This window comes from Podarcis cretensis (genome assembly GCF_951804945.1).
Source record: "Podarcis cretensis genome assembly, chromosome: 10".
In the NCBI taxonomy this organism is placed as follows: domain Eukaryota; kingdom Metazoa; phylum Chordata; class Lepidosauria; order Squamata; family Lacertidae; genus Podarcis; species Podarcis cretensis.
The window spans coordinates 73,837,973-73,854,567 of NC_137179.1; the positions used below are offsets into that span (position 1 = coordinate 73,837,973).

At 42.2% G+C, this 16,595-nt stretch overlaps 1 protein-coding gene across 1 annotated transcript in view; it reads right to left on the bottom strand.

The window, feature by feature from the left end:
- LOC307224875 (cadherin-related family member 4-like) overlaps positions 1-16,595 on the bottom strand; it is a gene marked incomplete at its 5' end in the record, with an annotated part of 87,036 nt that overhangs the window by 32,910 nt on the left and 37,531 nt on the right. Inside the window, 2 exons of the mRNA XM_079992043.1 lie at positions 6,212-6,357; positions 15,554-15,769. Coding sequence (XP_079848169.1) covers positions 6,212-6,357; positions 15,554-15,769 — 362 coding nt within the window. The remainder of the gene's footprint in view (positions 1-6,211; positions 6,358-15,553; positions 15,770-16,595) is intronic.

Below are 16,595 nucleotides of genomic sequence, written 5' to 3' on the forward strand. Positions count from 1 at the left end.
TCCCATCCCTATTTGGGCATGAGGTAGGTTTACTCTGGGCAGGAAAAAATGCAATAATCATCAGCCTTCTAAAATCTGAAAGAAAGCCACATTTACAAGGGTGAGTCATTTCAGAGACAGATTAGGAGTGTGCATGTTTTGGATTTTTACTAGCAGGGCTTTGTTATTTAAAGCCATGTTTGGGTATCTGAAAATATTAAAACATAATCTCCAATGGCCACATAATGATAAGTGGATATAAGAAACCTTATTAGGGCCGTGGACATTACCCATTACACTAAGAATCCCATTGATGTGGTCTGTTTCATACTTAACGGCTTCTGCTAGAACATAACAAAAGGATCTATGGCTGGAGATTTTCTTCACCCAGCCATTCCACCCCACAAATACATCCAACCTGTGCCTGAGGCGCTAAGAACATCAATCCCACAGAGACCCTGAGTCAGCATGAGGAACGGCGGATGAGTCAGATTCAAAGTCTCACTAGGAGTACATCAGGCAATAAACAGTGCTTGTGGGTAACCTGCAAAAACCATTGTGTGACCCCACCAGTGCTGTTAGGCTTATTCCTTCACTGAATAACTATAAACTCGATAGGCTCAAGGAAAACACTACAGCATTAGGAAAACATGACTGAGGTTGGAGCCTCTAACATTTGGAAGAACTATTGGGCTGGACTTTATGTGCCCTAATACTAAGTTGGCCTCCTAAACAAGACTATATACTTCAGCCTATTATAAGAAAGAAAAGAAAAGAAATTTCTGGTGGCATTCAGCTGAGGGTGCATTCAGATATAGGGATTATTGGGTTAGTTTTCCTGGTTGTGGGTTAGTTTTCCTGGTTGCGTGCTGAGATCCCCAAGTACCCCAATAACTCAAATATCACACATAATTTTTGTTTAAGGTTTTTTGGCATAATTTTGGCCACAACTTTATTTAAATACATAACTGTGAGTGGTTGCTTAGGCATTGGTTCCAACTATCTGTCCCCCTGTCCAGGGACAGAACTGACTTCTGGATTCCAGCAGAAGCCAGTCAGGGAAAACAATATTGGGGGAAAATGAAGCTGGGCACCAGACCGTCACCTCTCCTCGCATGCTCCCAGAGGCTTGCGCAGCTCAAGCCCGATGCCAGGGACTTGGACGAAAGCATGGCAAGCCCCCAGATTCCTTTAATGGAATTCCCTTGCAACACCAGCATTGGAGGGGTAGGCACTTACCCCTCCACCAACCAATTTTTTTAACCAATGCCTAACCGCAAACCTTGGGACGCGGGTGATGCTGTGGGTAAAACCTCAGCGCCTAGGACTTGCCGATCGTATGGTCGGCGGTCGAATCCCCACGGCGGGGTGAGCTCCCGTCGTTCGGTCCCAGCTCCTGCCCACTTAGCAGTTCAAAAGCACTCTTAAGTGCAAGTAGATAAATAGGTATCGCTTTATAGCGGGAAGGTAAACGACGTTTCTGTGTGCTGCGCTGGTGCTGGCTCGCCAGAGCAGCTTCGTCACGCTGGCCACGTGACCTGGAAATGTCTCCAGACAGCGCTGGCCCCTGGCCTCTTAAGTGAGATGGGCGCACAACCCTAGAGTCAGACACGACTGGCCCGTACGGGCAGGGGTACCTTTACCTTTACCTTTTAACTGCAAACCTTACAAGTTGTTATGATTTGCTACACAGGGACGCAGGTGGCACTGTGGGTTAAAGCCTCAGCGCCTAGGACTTGCCGATCGAAAGGTCGGCGGTTCGAATCCCTGCGGCGGGGTGCGCTCCCGCTGCTCGGTCCCAGCGCCTGCCAACCTAGCAGTTCGAAAGCACCCCCGGGGGCAAGTAGATAAATAGGGACCGCTTACTAGCGGGAAGGTAAACGGCGTTTCCGTGTGCGGCTCTGGCTCGCCAGAGCAGCGATGTCACGCTGACCACGTGACCCGGAAGTGTCTCCGGACAGCGCTGGCCCCTGGCCTCTTAAGTGAGATGGGCGCACAACCCCAGAGTCTGTCAAGACTGGCCCGTACGGGCAGGGGTACCTTTACCTTTACATTTAGGCAAAAACCAAATGGCTCCAGCCAAATGGACAAAATTCCTACCAGGCCCCTGCCCCAAAAGCAGGTGGCCCCATGACAGGCATAGCAAGGTCAAGGGCAAAATCCCCAGTTCAGGGAGGGTGGGCGGGTGATCAGGTGCACGCAGCAAAAGAGAAAGCCCAAAGCTGTGTGTCCAATATTTAAAACCTTTGAGCCCAACCCACAAATTGGTAACATCAAAATCTTCCCAGAACCACAAGTACCCAATCACAGTAGCCTGTGGCCATCCAAACAGATCTGTCCAGCAGCAGTGGGGTGGCCTGCTAGACCCCAGCGCAACACATGCTCTCTATTAAGGAGAACACACTTTATAAGGCTAGTGCTTCCTTTTGGGTTTCTAATGTTCTTTTTGCATTGCATTATCTCTTGCATTGTTGCATTGTATCTTTTTGATCAATATACTGCCATGCCACACTTTTATTCACACCAGTGGGCATAGAATGCTACATCAGCAGACCTCATTTGACATCTTGCCAGCCTTTATGGTCATGTGTTTTTCTGTTCCCCCAAGTGGGAAAGAACTGACTGGTGGAATACCACCCCAAATTTTGCAACACGGCATGATCTATGAAAGCAGTGGGAACATTATACAGCAAAACTCCCATGGTTTGCTGAGTTCGCAAGGTTGCAAACAGATTTTTGCCTAAGATCCAGGACAAAGCGAAGCATTTCAGAAATCCCGGTAATGTCCAGGGAAATCTAGACATATGGCAGTCCTAACCATGCCACAGACATCAAAATCAGCAATAAGATTCAGTGCATGGATCCACAACTCATGCCATACGTTTGTTCATAGTCAGTGATTTCACTGAAATCGCTGCTGGTTTACGTATGAATAAGTGGATTTGATTGCAATACTATGACTGTGAAATTGTTGACAATTTTTTTGATGTCCAGATTTTAAAGATGGGAACAACATAATGGTGAAGGAGGTTATACTTTGTGCATCTGTATCTTTTTCTGCCAGTGTGTACAAGTGTGCAAGAGATCTTTGTTATAAAAGGTAGAATTCAAGCTTCATTCAAGTGACTGCAGTGACCTCAGCTAGAATCAGTTACTGTTCTCAGTTTTAGCCCTTAAATGTACATATGAAATGCAGCAGAGATAACTGTCTCAGGGGGCTGTTACAACCCACATGAAGTCATGCACTTTATATGAAATTCCTGTCATGTAAGATGTGTTTGGATCAAGTTCACTAAGAAACATCTCTTTGTTTTAAGAAAGATGAATCTATTACTTGAAACTAAACACTAAGAGAATGAGCAAATTACTAGGGTAGAAAATTGACACTGGAACACACTGTGGCATAATTAAGGATCCCATTTTATTGTAGGGAATTATTGATATATAAATGTATTTCTGTGCCACATTATAAAATATCAAGACAACGTTCACTATGAAATATATTTTAAGGGTTTTTTTAAAAAAATACAGATGATCATTAAAGTGACTGGTTAATCAGGAATTAAATGGCTGGAAAGCCTGTCTTTGGGTGGATCTGCACTCAGGAAAAAAACGCTATAAATAAGTCAGAAATTAAATCATTATAATAAAAGAAAAAAACGCTATGTGACAATCACATAGAAAATGTTTTTGCTGTCTGGCACCATCTGGTGTTGTATGTTTATAATGCATCCAAAACATTGTGTGTGTTTTTTACTAATGTAGCTGAGTCCTCTAAGAGATGCCTGAAATTCGCAAGTGAGAATGTCTGCTGATTCTTTGCTGGAAGAGATTTACCCAGCATGTAATCAGTGACTCTAAATGTCCAACTCATTTTTCTGTTCTCACCTAATTGCATATAATAATCCTTAAGGAATATAATGAAGAATGAACAAACAAGCAAATAAATGAAAAGAGGAGCTGAAGTTATTTGGTACAGTTATTTGTCCTGTAATCAATTAAATCTAATTTGTGCCTTGTGTCTCTGCATAATACTTGGTTATAACTTTTAGGCAAAAGGCTACTTCAGCTGTCAGTTTAGAGTGAGCTGGGCACCATATCCTCCTCTGACACTGATTTATATTGATCCATTAACTTCAATTAAGGCGAAAGCTGACTTTAAGCAGACTGATCGTGTGAGCTTAAAAGCAAATCCTTTAACAATGCCATAATTTCCCCTAATGAATATTTCTTGTCTCTAAAATGCTGCTTTCTGTTAAAGGAACAAAGCACACACACCCCAAAGCCTCTGCTGGGTCACTGATGTAGTCTGACACAATAAATTGCCAGTCCCCAATTCCCATATTGTATAATGCAAAAGGAGACATGGTTATTGTCTGTTAAATAAACATTGTAGAATAAATACCCTGCCATATTGCTCACTCGTGCTACAATGACATCACTATGTCGGATTCCATATAAGTACAGTAATGCATTTTCTTAATAGTAGCTTTATTTGGGACATGCAGAAATGGCTACTGTTTTCTGTTATCGGGAGAAATGGCACCAGGCGTGCAAGATAGGCCTTTTAAGGGCTAACAGTCACAATAATTAAACTGAAACATTACATCCAGAGGTGATATATCTCTATGTATGAGATGCTGAGGACCAATTAAGAGAGGGGTAGCCATTGCTCTCGTATTGTGAGTTTCCTAGAGGCTATTTATTTACTATATTTTTAGGTCACCCTTCAGCAATGCTGTCAGAATGGCTTATAATAAAATAAGAAAACCCACAATTTGAAAACAATCATCATTAAAACTGGGGGATAACCAGCATCATATAACTAACATGCTTACATCTAATTAATGCATGAAGGGGTTAACAGAGTAAGCTGTCCTCTTCCCATCGCCTTGGAACTAGGTAATCATTTACTCTCTGTCTACCTGATGAACTCACAGGGCTGTCTTAAGCATATGGGGCCCAAAGATCTGCCCAGAGCCCCCCTAGGTTGCCCAGTCCCAGGCACGCAGGAGGGTGGAGCCGGCCGGCTGCCTCAGCGTCTCGCTGGCTCGGTTGCCCCCAAACTTGCAGCGCAGAGCCACCCGCAGCAGAAGATCCCACTGTGGCACTCTGACTGATGGGCGGGCTCTTCACCGGACTCAACTCTCGGGCCCTGGACTCTCGGCCTGGTTCCCCTGAAAGCCCGGCACCCGGGTGCCCCCCTAGCGCCTATGGGTAAGACGGCCCTGTGAACTCAGCATGGGAAAAGGTTTCAGCTGGTTGCTCAAGCTTAGCTGTGTGGCTCTACAAGTCATACTTGCGTCCCTATACCTACCATTTAGGAACTTTCACCATTGTGTAACCAACTAAGTTTTATTGCAGATGCAACTTTTCAGACTGACATACGGGGAAGCAGATGAACCAGACCTCTGAAGCATTTGTAAGCAAACCGTTTTTAACCTACCAAACATGATATTTTTCTACGCTAGGGAAAGTGGGAAACTTTGGAAGGAAATTAGAAAGGTATATATTAACGGTCTAACAGTCTGTATTGCTGCACTTTACTCTACTGCATATTTTGTGATTTTAAATCTCTGCTGGGGTCCCTCACCAAAGACTACTTGCCGGAAACCTGGATCTTAGCATCCAGGGAATTCTCCTTTTTATATTATTCCCCCCCCCCATAACAAACAAAAACCAGTAAATCACTATTTTAAAACCCACAATAAAGCAAGACACAGCAGAGAAATTAAAGAAGAAAAATCATAAGACACTTAACCTACTAACATAACCTGTAGCAGTGTTAGAGCTTTCATGTCCTAGTACCTAAGGAGGCTTCAGAGAGGCCTCAGGAAGCTTCTGGAAATTTGTTTGATAGGGAGCAGCCTGGTAAATAATGATTCTCTTACCTGGTGATGGTGAGTCTCTCAAATGGAGAGAGGGAGGGGCAAGAGAAGGGTATACTCTGTGGAGGCCAGGTCTCCCTTTCTCAAAGAGCCCAGGATCCAGGGTTGCTGGATCATGACCATCACAAGCATGCTGGCTGCGTGGGGGTGGGGAGGTGATGGTAGGTCACCACATTTTCTATCCCTGGTAGAATCCACTAATCTTCTCAGTCAATAATCTCATTCATTCTAGTTGCTGCTAGTTTACAAATAAACCATGCTCAATATATTATTGTAACTGCTTTACAACAGATACATATAGAATCAAATGCTCCAAACTTCCCCAAAACAAATCCTTTACTTACCAGAATGTAGACTGTGACCATAGCAATGCTGGATCTCTGCCGGACGGGGTCTGGTTCAATATCATTGTCCAGGTCAATAGCTTTCACCCAGAGAAAATACTGAGACTCACTTTCTCTATCAAGCATATTCAAAACTTTTATAATACCTGGCATGGACACACACACCATTAAATCATTTTTAAAAAATACATTTCTATTTTTTTGAGTAGAAAAATACATTAATCAACCTTAGTGTACCAATAATGGGATCCTTTAAAACTTTGTTTTGTGAGAACAAAAGAGATGATGCTTGAAAGCTGCTTGAACAGCATCCTCAAATCTCTCTTTTTTTAAAAAAAAAAAATATTTACTAAGGTTTTGAAGGTTACAAATAAAACAGAAAAACGCCAAATTAAACAAAAAACAAAACAATGTATCACATTAAAAAAAAGAAAAAAGAATACCATACAAATAAGAAAAAAAGAGAAACAAAAAAGGTTAAAGAAAAAAGAAAAGCAAAAGCAAAAAACACATCAAACCTTCACATAGTATATCTTTCATTTGCTTGTTTCCTTGACCTCCTCCCACCTCCCCTTTTTGTATTCTAATTCAATTAAATATTTCAGCAAATCCTTTCCCTCTTTTTCTTCTTAAAATTAATATATCTATTTGAACTTAAACTCTTAAAACATTTCCACTAGGGTCATAAAAATTTCATTCCACGATTTTTCTCTCCCTCATTAAATTTTACAAAATTTCCAAATATAAACTTTAAATTCCCAATCTTCTTCCACCGTCTCCTCTCCCTGGTGTCGGCCTCTGCCGTCCCTTCTGTCAACTCCAAAAAGTCCATCAACCTGGAGATCTTATATCCGAGGCTCTTAACTCTCCTTCACGTCCCTTCTGCTGGTCTTCTTCATAATCTTTAGTGCTAAAAAGCAGATCTCGGGGGAACTCCATCCCAACAATGCCTTTATTCCTTCTTAACAGGGCAGCCAGATTTCCATAGTTAAAGCTAGGATCCATAAAGCGTTCCAAATCTTGTTTCAAAAATCCTCCAAATCCAAATGTCCCAAAGGCTCCAATCTCCTCCTGACCCAGCTTCATATCCCAAAAATCAATTGATCCCTGCATTAGGGAATCTCTCCAACTTTCCTTTTCCAGACCAGGCCAGGCTCCAATCTTCAAAATCTGGCTTTTTCTAGCTTCAGTCATAAAGGGCATCAATTTGTAAGCCTCAATTTGCATCTGCAAGGTCAAGGCTCCCCCCTGTATTACTCTAGGCTCGACCACAGCAACTTTTTCCTTCTCCTTCTCAATGATTTGTTCAGTCATGATAAATTCCTGTGCCGGATCCTTGACAACTTCTGTGTTGATACCCACTTTTGATCCCAAGATGACAACGTTAGTGGCCATAGCATCTATCTGTTTATGAAGCTTTTCCAGCAAATAATTTGTCTTATAAAGTGCAGACACTAAATTTTCCCTAGCTGACATTCTTGGGATGTTCCAAGTCAAATTCTGGTTTCTCACAGTCCTTATCTTACAGCTGGATGACTCCACTCCACTCTTGTAACAGTTTCAAAAACTCAGTCCTTTCCAACAGACTTCCGGAGGCGGCGCGAACGGTAATGGCGGTCCTCTTCCACTAGTAAGGAGGAAGCTCCGCGGAATTGGGTCGTCCGCTACGGCGAAGCGGAGACCCACTTTGGAAACCCACAGGCAGCAAGAGCCTGTGGTCTCGAGACTCGGTGGGCGCCAGAAGTGACCCCCAAAGCGCTGAAGGAACCCCGTAAGGGGCTCCGGAACGTGGAGGGGGTAGCGGCGCTGTGAGTCGTTTCGCAATCCGCGGAGTGAAGCCGCGCTGCTGCTGCCGGTGAGCGCTGACCTCTCTTCCTGAAAACTTCTGATTCGGAAAAGCAACAACCCGTGAGTAAAGAAGGACTTTATAAAATTTGAGACTAAAAACTACTGAATTTGGCTGAAAGCGGAGTGACGTAAAAACAGGAAGTCCGTCTTCCGCTGTCACTGAACTTCAAAGCAAAGAGCTGGAGGAGTGGAGGCTTAAAAAGAATTTTTAGCCTAACTGATCTGAGCACCCATTGAACTTTTTCTTAAACAAAATAAGGACTTTAAGCATTTGATTATCTGACTTTTATTTGTATTGGGATACCTTTCTTCTATTGGAACTACAATTTGGATGAGAAACCCAGGTGCTGGAGCTGCCTGAGCAACTTGAGCTGTCAGTTCTGCAGATCTGGCTATTGTGTATTAGAACTTGCAACAATCTGAGGGGGTTTGGACTTGTTACTTTGAAACATCAACTGAAGTTCCAGTATGCACTGTCTGATACAATGTGGCTGTTAATACCAACTCTGCTTAAAACCTGCTATTGAAGGTCCTTGGACATTAAATTTGATTCTAGTAAATTTATTAGAATCGGACTCTTCCCTTGAGACATTTCAAGCTCCCCCTAGAGGATTTGGGATTTATAGCAGTGACATTATTTCACTTTCCTTTTCCCCGACCTCCTGTTTGACTGTTTTCCTCTGGGCCGCTACTTTCTCATGGGAATAACTCAGCTTGACCTTGACTTTTAGATAACTTTGGAATGAGTGGCACAAGAAGGAGGGGAAGAACTAGACAAGCAGGACTTCCGGGTTAGCGCGATCCTGTTAATGGCGGATTCCCTCCGAGCTCCGGAGGGAATCGGCTCCGTTGCAGACGGGTCTCACCGCGACGGCGACGCGGGGACCCTCAGAAACCGCAGGCGCGGAAGCTTGCGGACCTGGTGACTCGGCGGGCACCTAAAGCGCCCCCCCGACCCACGAAGAGCCTGTTTAAAGGCTACAGAGAGGGTACGGGGAGCGGCGTGGTGCTGTGAGTAGACCGCTACTGCAGTGGAGCGAAGCCGCGAGCCATGGCCGGAGACCGCTGACTTTCTTCCCTGAAATTCGGACTTTAATTAATCCGTGAGTAGATTGGAATTTGGACTTTAAAATTTTTATCCTTGAATTCGGCACGATCGGGGGATGTGCTAAAGGGAAGTCCGCACCCCCCTGCTTACAGAAAATTTAAAGCAAGGATCGGAGAACTAAGGTGGAGAGTTCTTTCTTTGGTGTTTTGTAAAAGATAATATTTGCACGAATTTGACAGAAGAAGATTTGTGCTGGAGAGTAAGAGTGGAATTTTAGAAGCTTTTGTTTAAACCTCCCCAGACCCGGGAGTGTCCTCTATGTGAGCTGGAGAAAAAGGAACGAGGAGTTTGACAGCTGTCAAAGGAGCTGTCAAACGGGCAGCGAAAGTTAAAAACCTTATTATTTAACACCTTTCTGGACTTAATTTGCTACATTTGAACTAAAGTGGTTGGAAACAAAGTAGGGAAATAACAAGGTAAAGGACTATTGGGAAAAGACTATTAAGTAACCAGAATCCCCCTAGGGGAAACATTGAAACACTACAATGGCTGCAGATGGAAAATTACAGGCAGAGTTAGAAAGAATGTTTTTTCTTGTGGGAAAGCTGCAGGAGCAGACTACGGCTATGAGTAAACAACTTATAACCTTGAACTCTAAAATAAGTGACTCTGCTGAAGGCACAATGGACTTGACTGGGAAAAAATCTGCAGCTGAATCAGAAGAGATAACTTTGGAACAGGGGGAGAGTGAGCAAGGGCCAGTACAGATGGAAAGTACCAACCACAAGCTTACATTGTTAGAATACAAAGAAGAAGACCCTTGGATTACAAATCTGCGAAAGATGCGAAAGAGGAGGGAGGAAGCCCCTGGAACTTTTGGAATATTTGAATTTAAAAGAAACAAGAAATATGACTGGGGCTTCCTCTTCGAGTATGGATTAGCTGACCTTCTGCAGCAGCTGGTATCAAGTACTTTGGATGGAAGAAATTCTGATGAGACCGAGCTAGAACTCCCTCGAGACCCGAGGACCAATAAAGAGGGCTACCAACAAAACCGGCAAAGAGAGACTGACAGGGACTTAAAGGCCTCAGATGTGAGGAATCCAGGCTAAAAACTGTTTTTGTGGACATGGGGACATTGGGAAGGGACAGAAACCGGGGCTGGGGGGGGGGAAGGAAAAGAATTTTTTAAAAATGTTTATGACTTTTGTGTTTGATTATTATGATCTATTTTTAAGATAAAAGGGAAATTCGTGGAAGGAACTCGAGTCGACCTTAGAAAAGGTTTTAATATTTACAAGAAAATTGGATAAGTAAAATCTGGCCAAGTAAAAGGTTTTTTAAAAATATATATATACAATAATAATATGTAAAGGATGAGAGATATGAATTTGCTGAGTTAATTTAATTGAATTAGGATGTATGAAGGGGGGGTGGGGGGAGGTCAAGAACTGGGGTTAGGAAAGTAAGGTTATGAAACTTCATATGTGTTGTCTTTGTCTATATGTGTGTATGTTTGTCTTTACAAAATGTGAAAACTTAATAAAAATTCTTATAAAAAAAAAAGAACTAGACAAGCAACCTTGACAACTTTAACCTCAGTCTCCCAGGCACGTAGATCATCTGTACCTACTTTGCCTTCAGAGGAAGAAGCTGCTTCCCTGCCAAGGGCAGGAGAGGGAGAAACTGAACAGTTACAATTGGAAGATATGGCCTCAGGAGCAACTGCTTCCATCCTAGAGAAAATCTATGAAAAATTGGAATCTCTGGACAAGAGTGGGGAATCTTTGGACAAGAAAGTCGATGAACAAACAGCCAAAATTGAACAAAACACAGAATGTCTAAATAGATTAACTGGACAAGTATCACAGAACGCACAGGCAATTGGGCAGTTGACGGAGGCCATAGTAGAAAATCGGAAATTGGCTGAGGATACTAGTCAAAAATTAGAAAATTTAGAACAAGAGGTAAGACCACTCTGCAAACAAGTAGGTGAACATCAGACTTATCTATCTATGATAGAACTGCGGAACCGGGAGAGTAATTTAAGGATAAGGTCGATACCAGAAGTGGAAGAAGGCAACCTAGCTGAGTTTCTGACTAAAGAATTTTCCAAGTTCTGGAATTTAGAGGAAAAGGACTTTAAAATTGTGTCTGCTTTCAGACTTGGAAGACTTGTAAAGAAAGAAAAGCCCAGAGACTGTTTGATAATATTGAGATCAAAGGAGGAAAGGGATAAGATTTTGGGCCTACATTACGGAAAGTCACTGGACATTTTGGATAGAAGAATTGAGTTTTACAAAGATATTCCTAAACAACTGTTGGACCTTAGATCCGCCTACCTTGAATTGGTTAAACTGCTTAGGAGCAATTCAATTATCTTTAGGTGGGAATTTCCACAAGGATTATCTTTCACCTTCAGAGGGAAGAAGGTTAAAATTAGAACACTGGAAGATAGAGACAAATTTCTGACTACATACGGAGAGGACCTTCAAAAAGGAATTGAACTACCCTTTGGGCCTGGAGCACCGGCGGTACCGGCACCCTTGGAACCTGAAGACTTAGAGAACAAGATACCACCCCTGGAAAAATAACTAGATTATTTCAGGATGTCTCTGCAACTTCTGAGCTGGAATATAAATGGCTGTAACATCCCAGAAAAAAGGAGGAAAATATTTCATATATTAAAAAAAGAACAATTGGACATTATTTGCCTGCAAGAAACACATGTGACTAGGCTCCATAGAAAAGTGCTAATAAACAAAAGACTGGGCCAGGAATTTATATCTTCGGACAGAGTAAAGAAGAGAGGCGTGGTTATTTATGCAAAAGAGAGCCTGTCACCCAAATTCCTATTTAAAGATGAACATGGAAGAATTTTGGCAATTGAGATACAATATCAAGGAGAGAAACTTTTGATATTAGGAATCTATGCACCAAATGAGGGGAAATCGGAATTTTATAAGAAGTTGCATGAGACCATGCTGGACTATCTGGACTACAACAACATCATTTTGATGGGAGATATGAACGGGGTCGTATCAACCAACATGGATAAGTCACAAAGCCAAAGTGTCACAAAAGATGGCAGACTACCAAAGACCTTTTTTGAAATGACAGACAATATGGATTTGATTGACATCTGGAGGATAAAGAACCCCTTGGGAAGAGAGGGAACATTTTTCTCTGAAGCCCAACTGACTTGGACAAGAATCGACCAAATATGGATATCTAGAGGTCTGGCACCCAAGGTCAAGAAGGTGGAAATCTGCCCAAAGACCTGCTCCGACCATAATGCAGTAAAGATGGATATGACATTAATACCAACCGGCTCCTTTAGATGGAAGATGAATGACAACCTGTTTAGAGATCAGGAGATTATCAAGAAGGCCCAAAAAGCTCTAAAGGACTATTTTGAGATAAATATGAACACTACGGTGGAAAAAAGAATTATCTGGGACGCAAGCAAGGCAGTGATGAGGGGTTCTTGATACAACAGAATGCTGTAAAGAAAAGGACACAAAATGAGAGGAAAGATAAAATTTTGGAGAAAATTAAAGAACTAGAAAAGAAGCTAAGATTAAATCCGAAGTCACAGCCGACGTTGAGAGAAATTAAATTTCATCAAGCACAATATTCTAAATTGATAAACCAGGAAATAGAGTGGAAGATTAAATTAATGAAACAAAGAACTTTTGAATCGGTGAATAAATGTGGAAAACTGCTAGCTTGGCAGTTGAAGAGGAGACAAAAATTAAATACAGTTACAAATTTAGAGATTGAAGGAAGAAACATCCAGAACCCTGTGGATATTAGAAAGTGCTTCCAAAGATATTTCAAAAAATTATATACTCAAGGGCCGCAAGATGAGATTGAGATTAAACAATTTTTGGAAAAAAATGGACTATCAAAATTGTCACAAGAAAATAGATCAATCCTGAACTGTAAAATAACACGACAAGAGATTGAACAAGCCATTCAGAACATGAAATTGGGCAAATCTCCAGGACCAGATGGGCTGACCTCCAAGTACTATAAGACACTAAAAGACTACCTGATACAACCACTGATGGAGGTTAGCAATGAAATTATGGAGGGAAGGAGGGCGCCAGAATCGTGGAAAGAAGCCTTCATCACATTTATACCAAAATCGGAAGCTGAAAAGACACAACTTAAGAACTATCGCCCCATCTCTCTTTTAAATGTGGATTACAAAATATTTGCAGATATTCTGGCAAGTAGATTTAAAAAAGTTTTAAACGAAGTAATTCATAAGGACCAGGTGGGCTTTCTCCCAGGTAGACACTTGTTTGCTAACACAAGGAACATTATTGACATTTTGGAACTTTTGCAAACAGATATAAATACAAAAGCAGTGTTAATCTTTATAGACGCGGAGAAGGCCTTTGACAATATTTCCTGGAAATTTATGAAGGGAAATTTAAAAGAAATGGGAGTGGGACGGGGTTTTGAGAATGGGATTGATGCAATATATTCAGAACAAAAGGCCAAATTGATAGTTAACAATGTGGTTACAGAAGAGTTTAAAATTGAAAAAGGAACACGACAAGGCTGCCCTATCTCCCCTCTGCTATTTATTTCGGTTCTGGAGGTGCTCTTGAATATGATTAGAGGGGACCGGTTGGTGGAAGGAATTCAGGTCGGAGCGAAACAATATAAACTTAAAGCTTTTGCAGATGACCTAGTTTTGACCTTGCAGGAGCCAGAATCTAGTACGAAAAGAGTATTACAATTGATTCAAGACTTTGGTCGGGTGGCGGGATTTAAATTAAACAAACAGAAAACCAAGGTATTGGGGAAAAATTTGACAGATACAGAGTCGGAACGGTTTCAGAGAGAGACAGAATTAAATGTGGTTAAAAAAGTAAAGTACCTAGGGGTAAACATAACAGCAAAAAAATCTGAATTTATTTAAGGACAATTATGAAAAATGTTGGTCAGAAATTAAGAGAGATTTAGACAGTTGGACAAAATTGAAACTTTCTTTGTTAGGCCGAATTGCTGCTATCAAGATGAATGTATTGCCAAAAATGTTGTTTTTGTTTCAAACACTACAGATTGTCGACAAGACGGAGTGCTTCCGGAAGTGGCAGAGAGATATATCTAAGTTTGTCTGGCAGGGCAAAAAGCCCAGAATTAAGTTTAAGATACTAACCAATGTGAAAGAAAGAGGGGGCTTTGCCCTGCCAGACCTAAAGTTGTACTATGAGGCCGCAGCTTTCTGCTGGCTAAAAGACTGGCTACTTCTTGAAGACACTGACGTACTGGATCTGGAAGGTTTCAACAATGCTTTTGGTTGGCATGCATACTTATGGTATGACAAGGTTAAGATCAATAAGGCCTTTAAGAACCATATTGTCAGAAAAGCAGTGTTGAATGTCTGGACAAAATATAAAGACTTATTGGAAAATAAAACTCCAAGGTGGCTATCACCTCTGGAAGCTAAGGCCCGAAAAAGACCCAATATGGAGGCCAAATGGCCAAAATATGGGGAAATACTAGAAAAAGATGGAGACAATTGGAAATTGCAGAGTTTGGAGAAAATGAAGGATAAAGTGCAAGACTGGTTACACTACGCTCAGATTAAAGAAGTTTTTAAAAATGACAAAAAGTTAGGGTTCCAGGTGGAGAAATCGAAATTGGAAACAGAATTGTTAGAACCTAAGACTAAGGTACTTTCAAGAATGTATAACTTGCTGTTAAAATGGAACACACAAGATGAAATGGTTAAATCGGCTATGATAAAGTGGGCACAGGATGTTGGGTATAACATTATGTTTGAAGACTGGGAAAGGTTGTGGACCACTGGGTTGAACTTCACTGCATGTAATGCTTTGAAGGAAAATGTAATGAAAATGATATATAGATGGTACATGACCCCAGTTAAACTTGCCAAAATATATCATGTGTCTGATAACAAATGTTGGAAGTGTAAAGGAAATGAAGGAACACGATGTAACTGAACCGTGTGTCACTTGGACAAATTGGGCACCTCAAGGAATGGGCGCAGCTGGCACACTAGCTTTAACTGTGCAAATGCACGCCTTGCCACAGCAGAGACCTGGGCATCCAGGCTCAGGGCTGAGTCCAGGAGCCCAAACTGCAAAGCTGTGTCTTCAGGGGGAGTGTTACCCCATCCAGCACGGGCTGAATCCCTATTCCCTGTTTTGGCTTCTGACTGACCAAGAGCACCTCTGTCTTGTCTAGATTAAGTTTCAATTTGTTCACCCTTATCTGGTCCATGACTGATGACAGACACCACTTTAGAACCAAGACCACTTTAGTTAGGTCCAGGGTTGAATCTTGCCTAAAACCATGTTCTCTTCTTAACTCCAGTAAAATGCTGGATGAAAGCTAAGGCAAATTTTCTTCCTGTGGCATTCATTCTTCTTGAGCAGAGAAGCCTTTAAAATAATTGGCAGTACCTGTATCTGGTTCTATATAAAATTTAGGAGGATGTCCTGCGCCATCGCCAACAAGTGTGTACTTCAAATTATTGAATGGCCAGTCTTCATCTGTAAAGGCAACTCTTCCAACCACAGTGCCAATGCTGCTATTTTCAAGCACGCGGAATATATTTGTGCCAGTATGAGGATCTATTTCATTAGTACGGGTTACTTTCACAATAACCCTAATTGTGCCTGAAAGGGGGTTTAAAAAAAGAAGATGAGCAATAAACAAGTTTCAAAGAATGTTGTTGGAGAACTTAGCCTCATAGATTGTCTGCAGTGTATGGCTAAAGGATTATGCTCTGACTGCCATGAAGGTGCCTAGGCTTGGACAGAAAAAGGGCTACTGGAATCAGAAGGATTAAAATTCAGCAGCCAGGTGTGTCAGCTAGGTCTTGCCTACCTAATGGGCCAGAGTGGCTGCTGAATGATTCCCCAAATCAGCTGGATCTTCCTTGAGGGCTTCAAAAGGGGTAGGTGGTATACCTCCCTTCTCTTTAGTAGCCAGCGTGGTGTAGTGGTTAAGAGCGGTAGTCTCGTAATCTGGTGAACCGGGTTCGCGTCTCCGCTCCTCCAAATACAGCTGCTGGGTGACCTTGGGCCAGTCACACTTCTCTGAAGTCTCTCAGCCCCACTCACCTCACAGAGTGTTTGTTGTGGGGGAGGAAGGGAAAGGAGAATGTTAGCCGCTTTGAGACTCCTTAAAGGGAGTGAAAGGCGGGATATTAAATCCAAACTCCTCCTCCTCCTCCTCCTCCTCCTCCTCCTCTTTTCCCATCTCCCCTCTGCCCAGTCAACAGGAGAACAATAGAAGTTGCAGTTTTGCTGTGGACATCTAATCCTGCCAAGGCCTGTTAGTGGCCCTGGCTGGCATCTAAAAAAAACACACCGTGAAAAGCCTTCAGTGGTGATTGCACTGCTTAGTAGTCAGAAGGCTTATTTATACAGTCTTTGCACTTGTTGTCCTAGCTGTGAGCTGTCCCCCTCCTTTAATGTCCCTAGGACACAGACCCTTCTG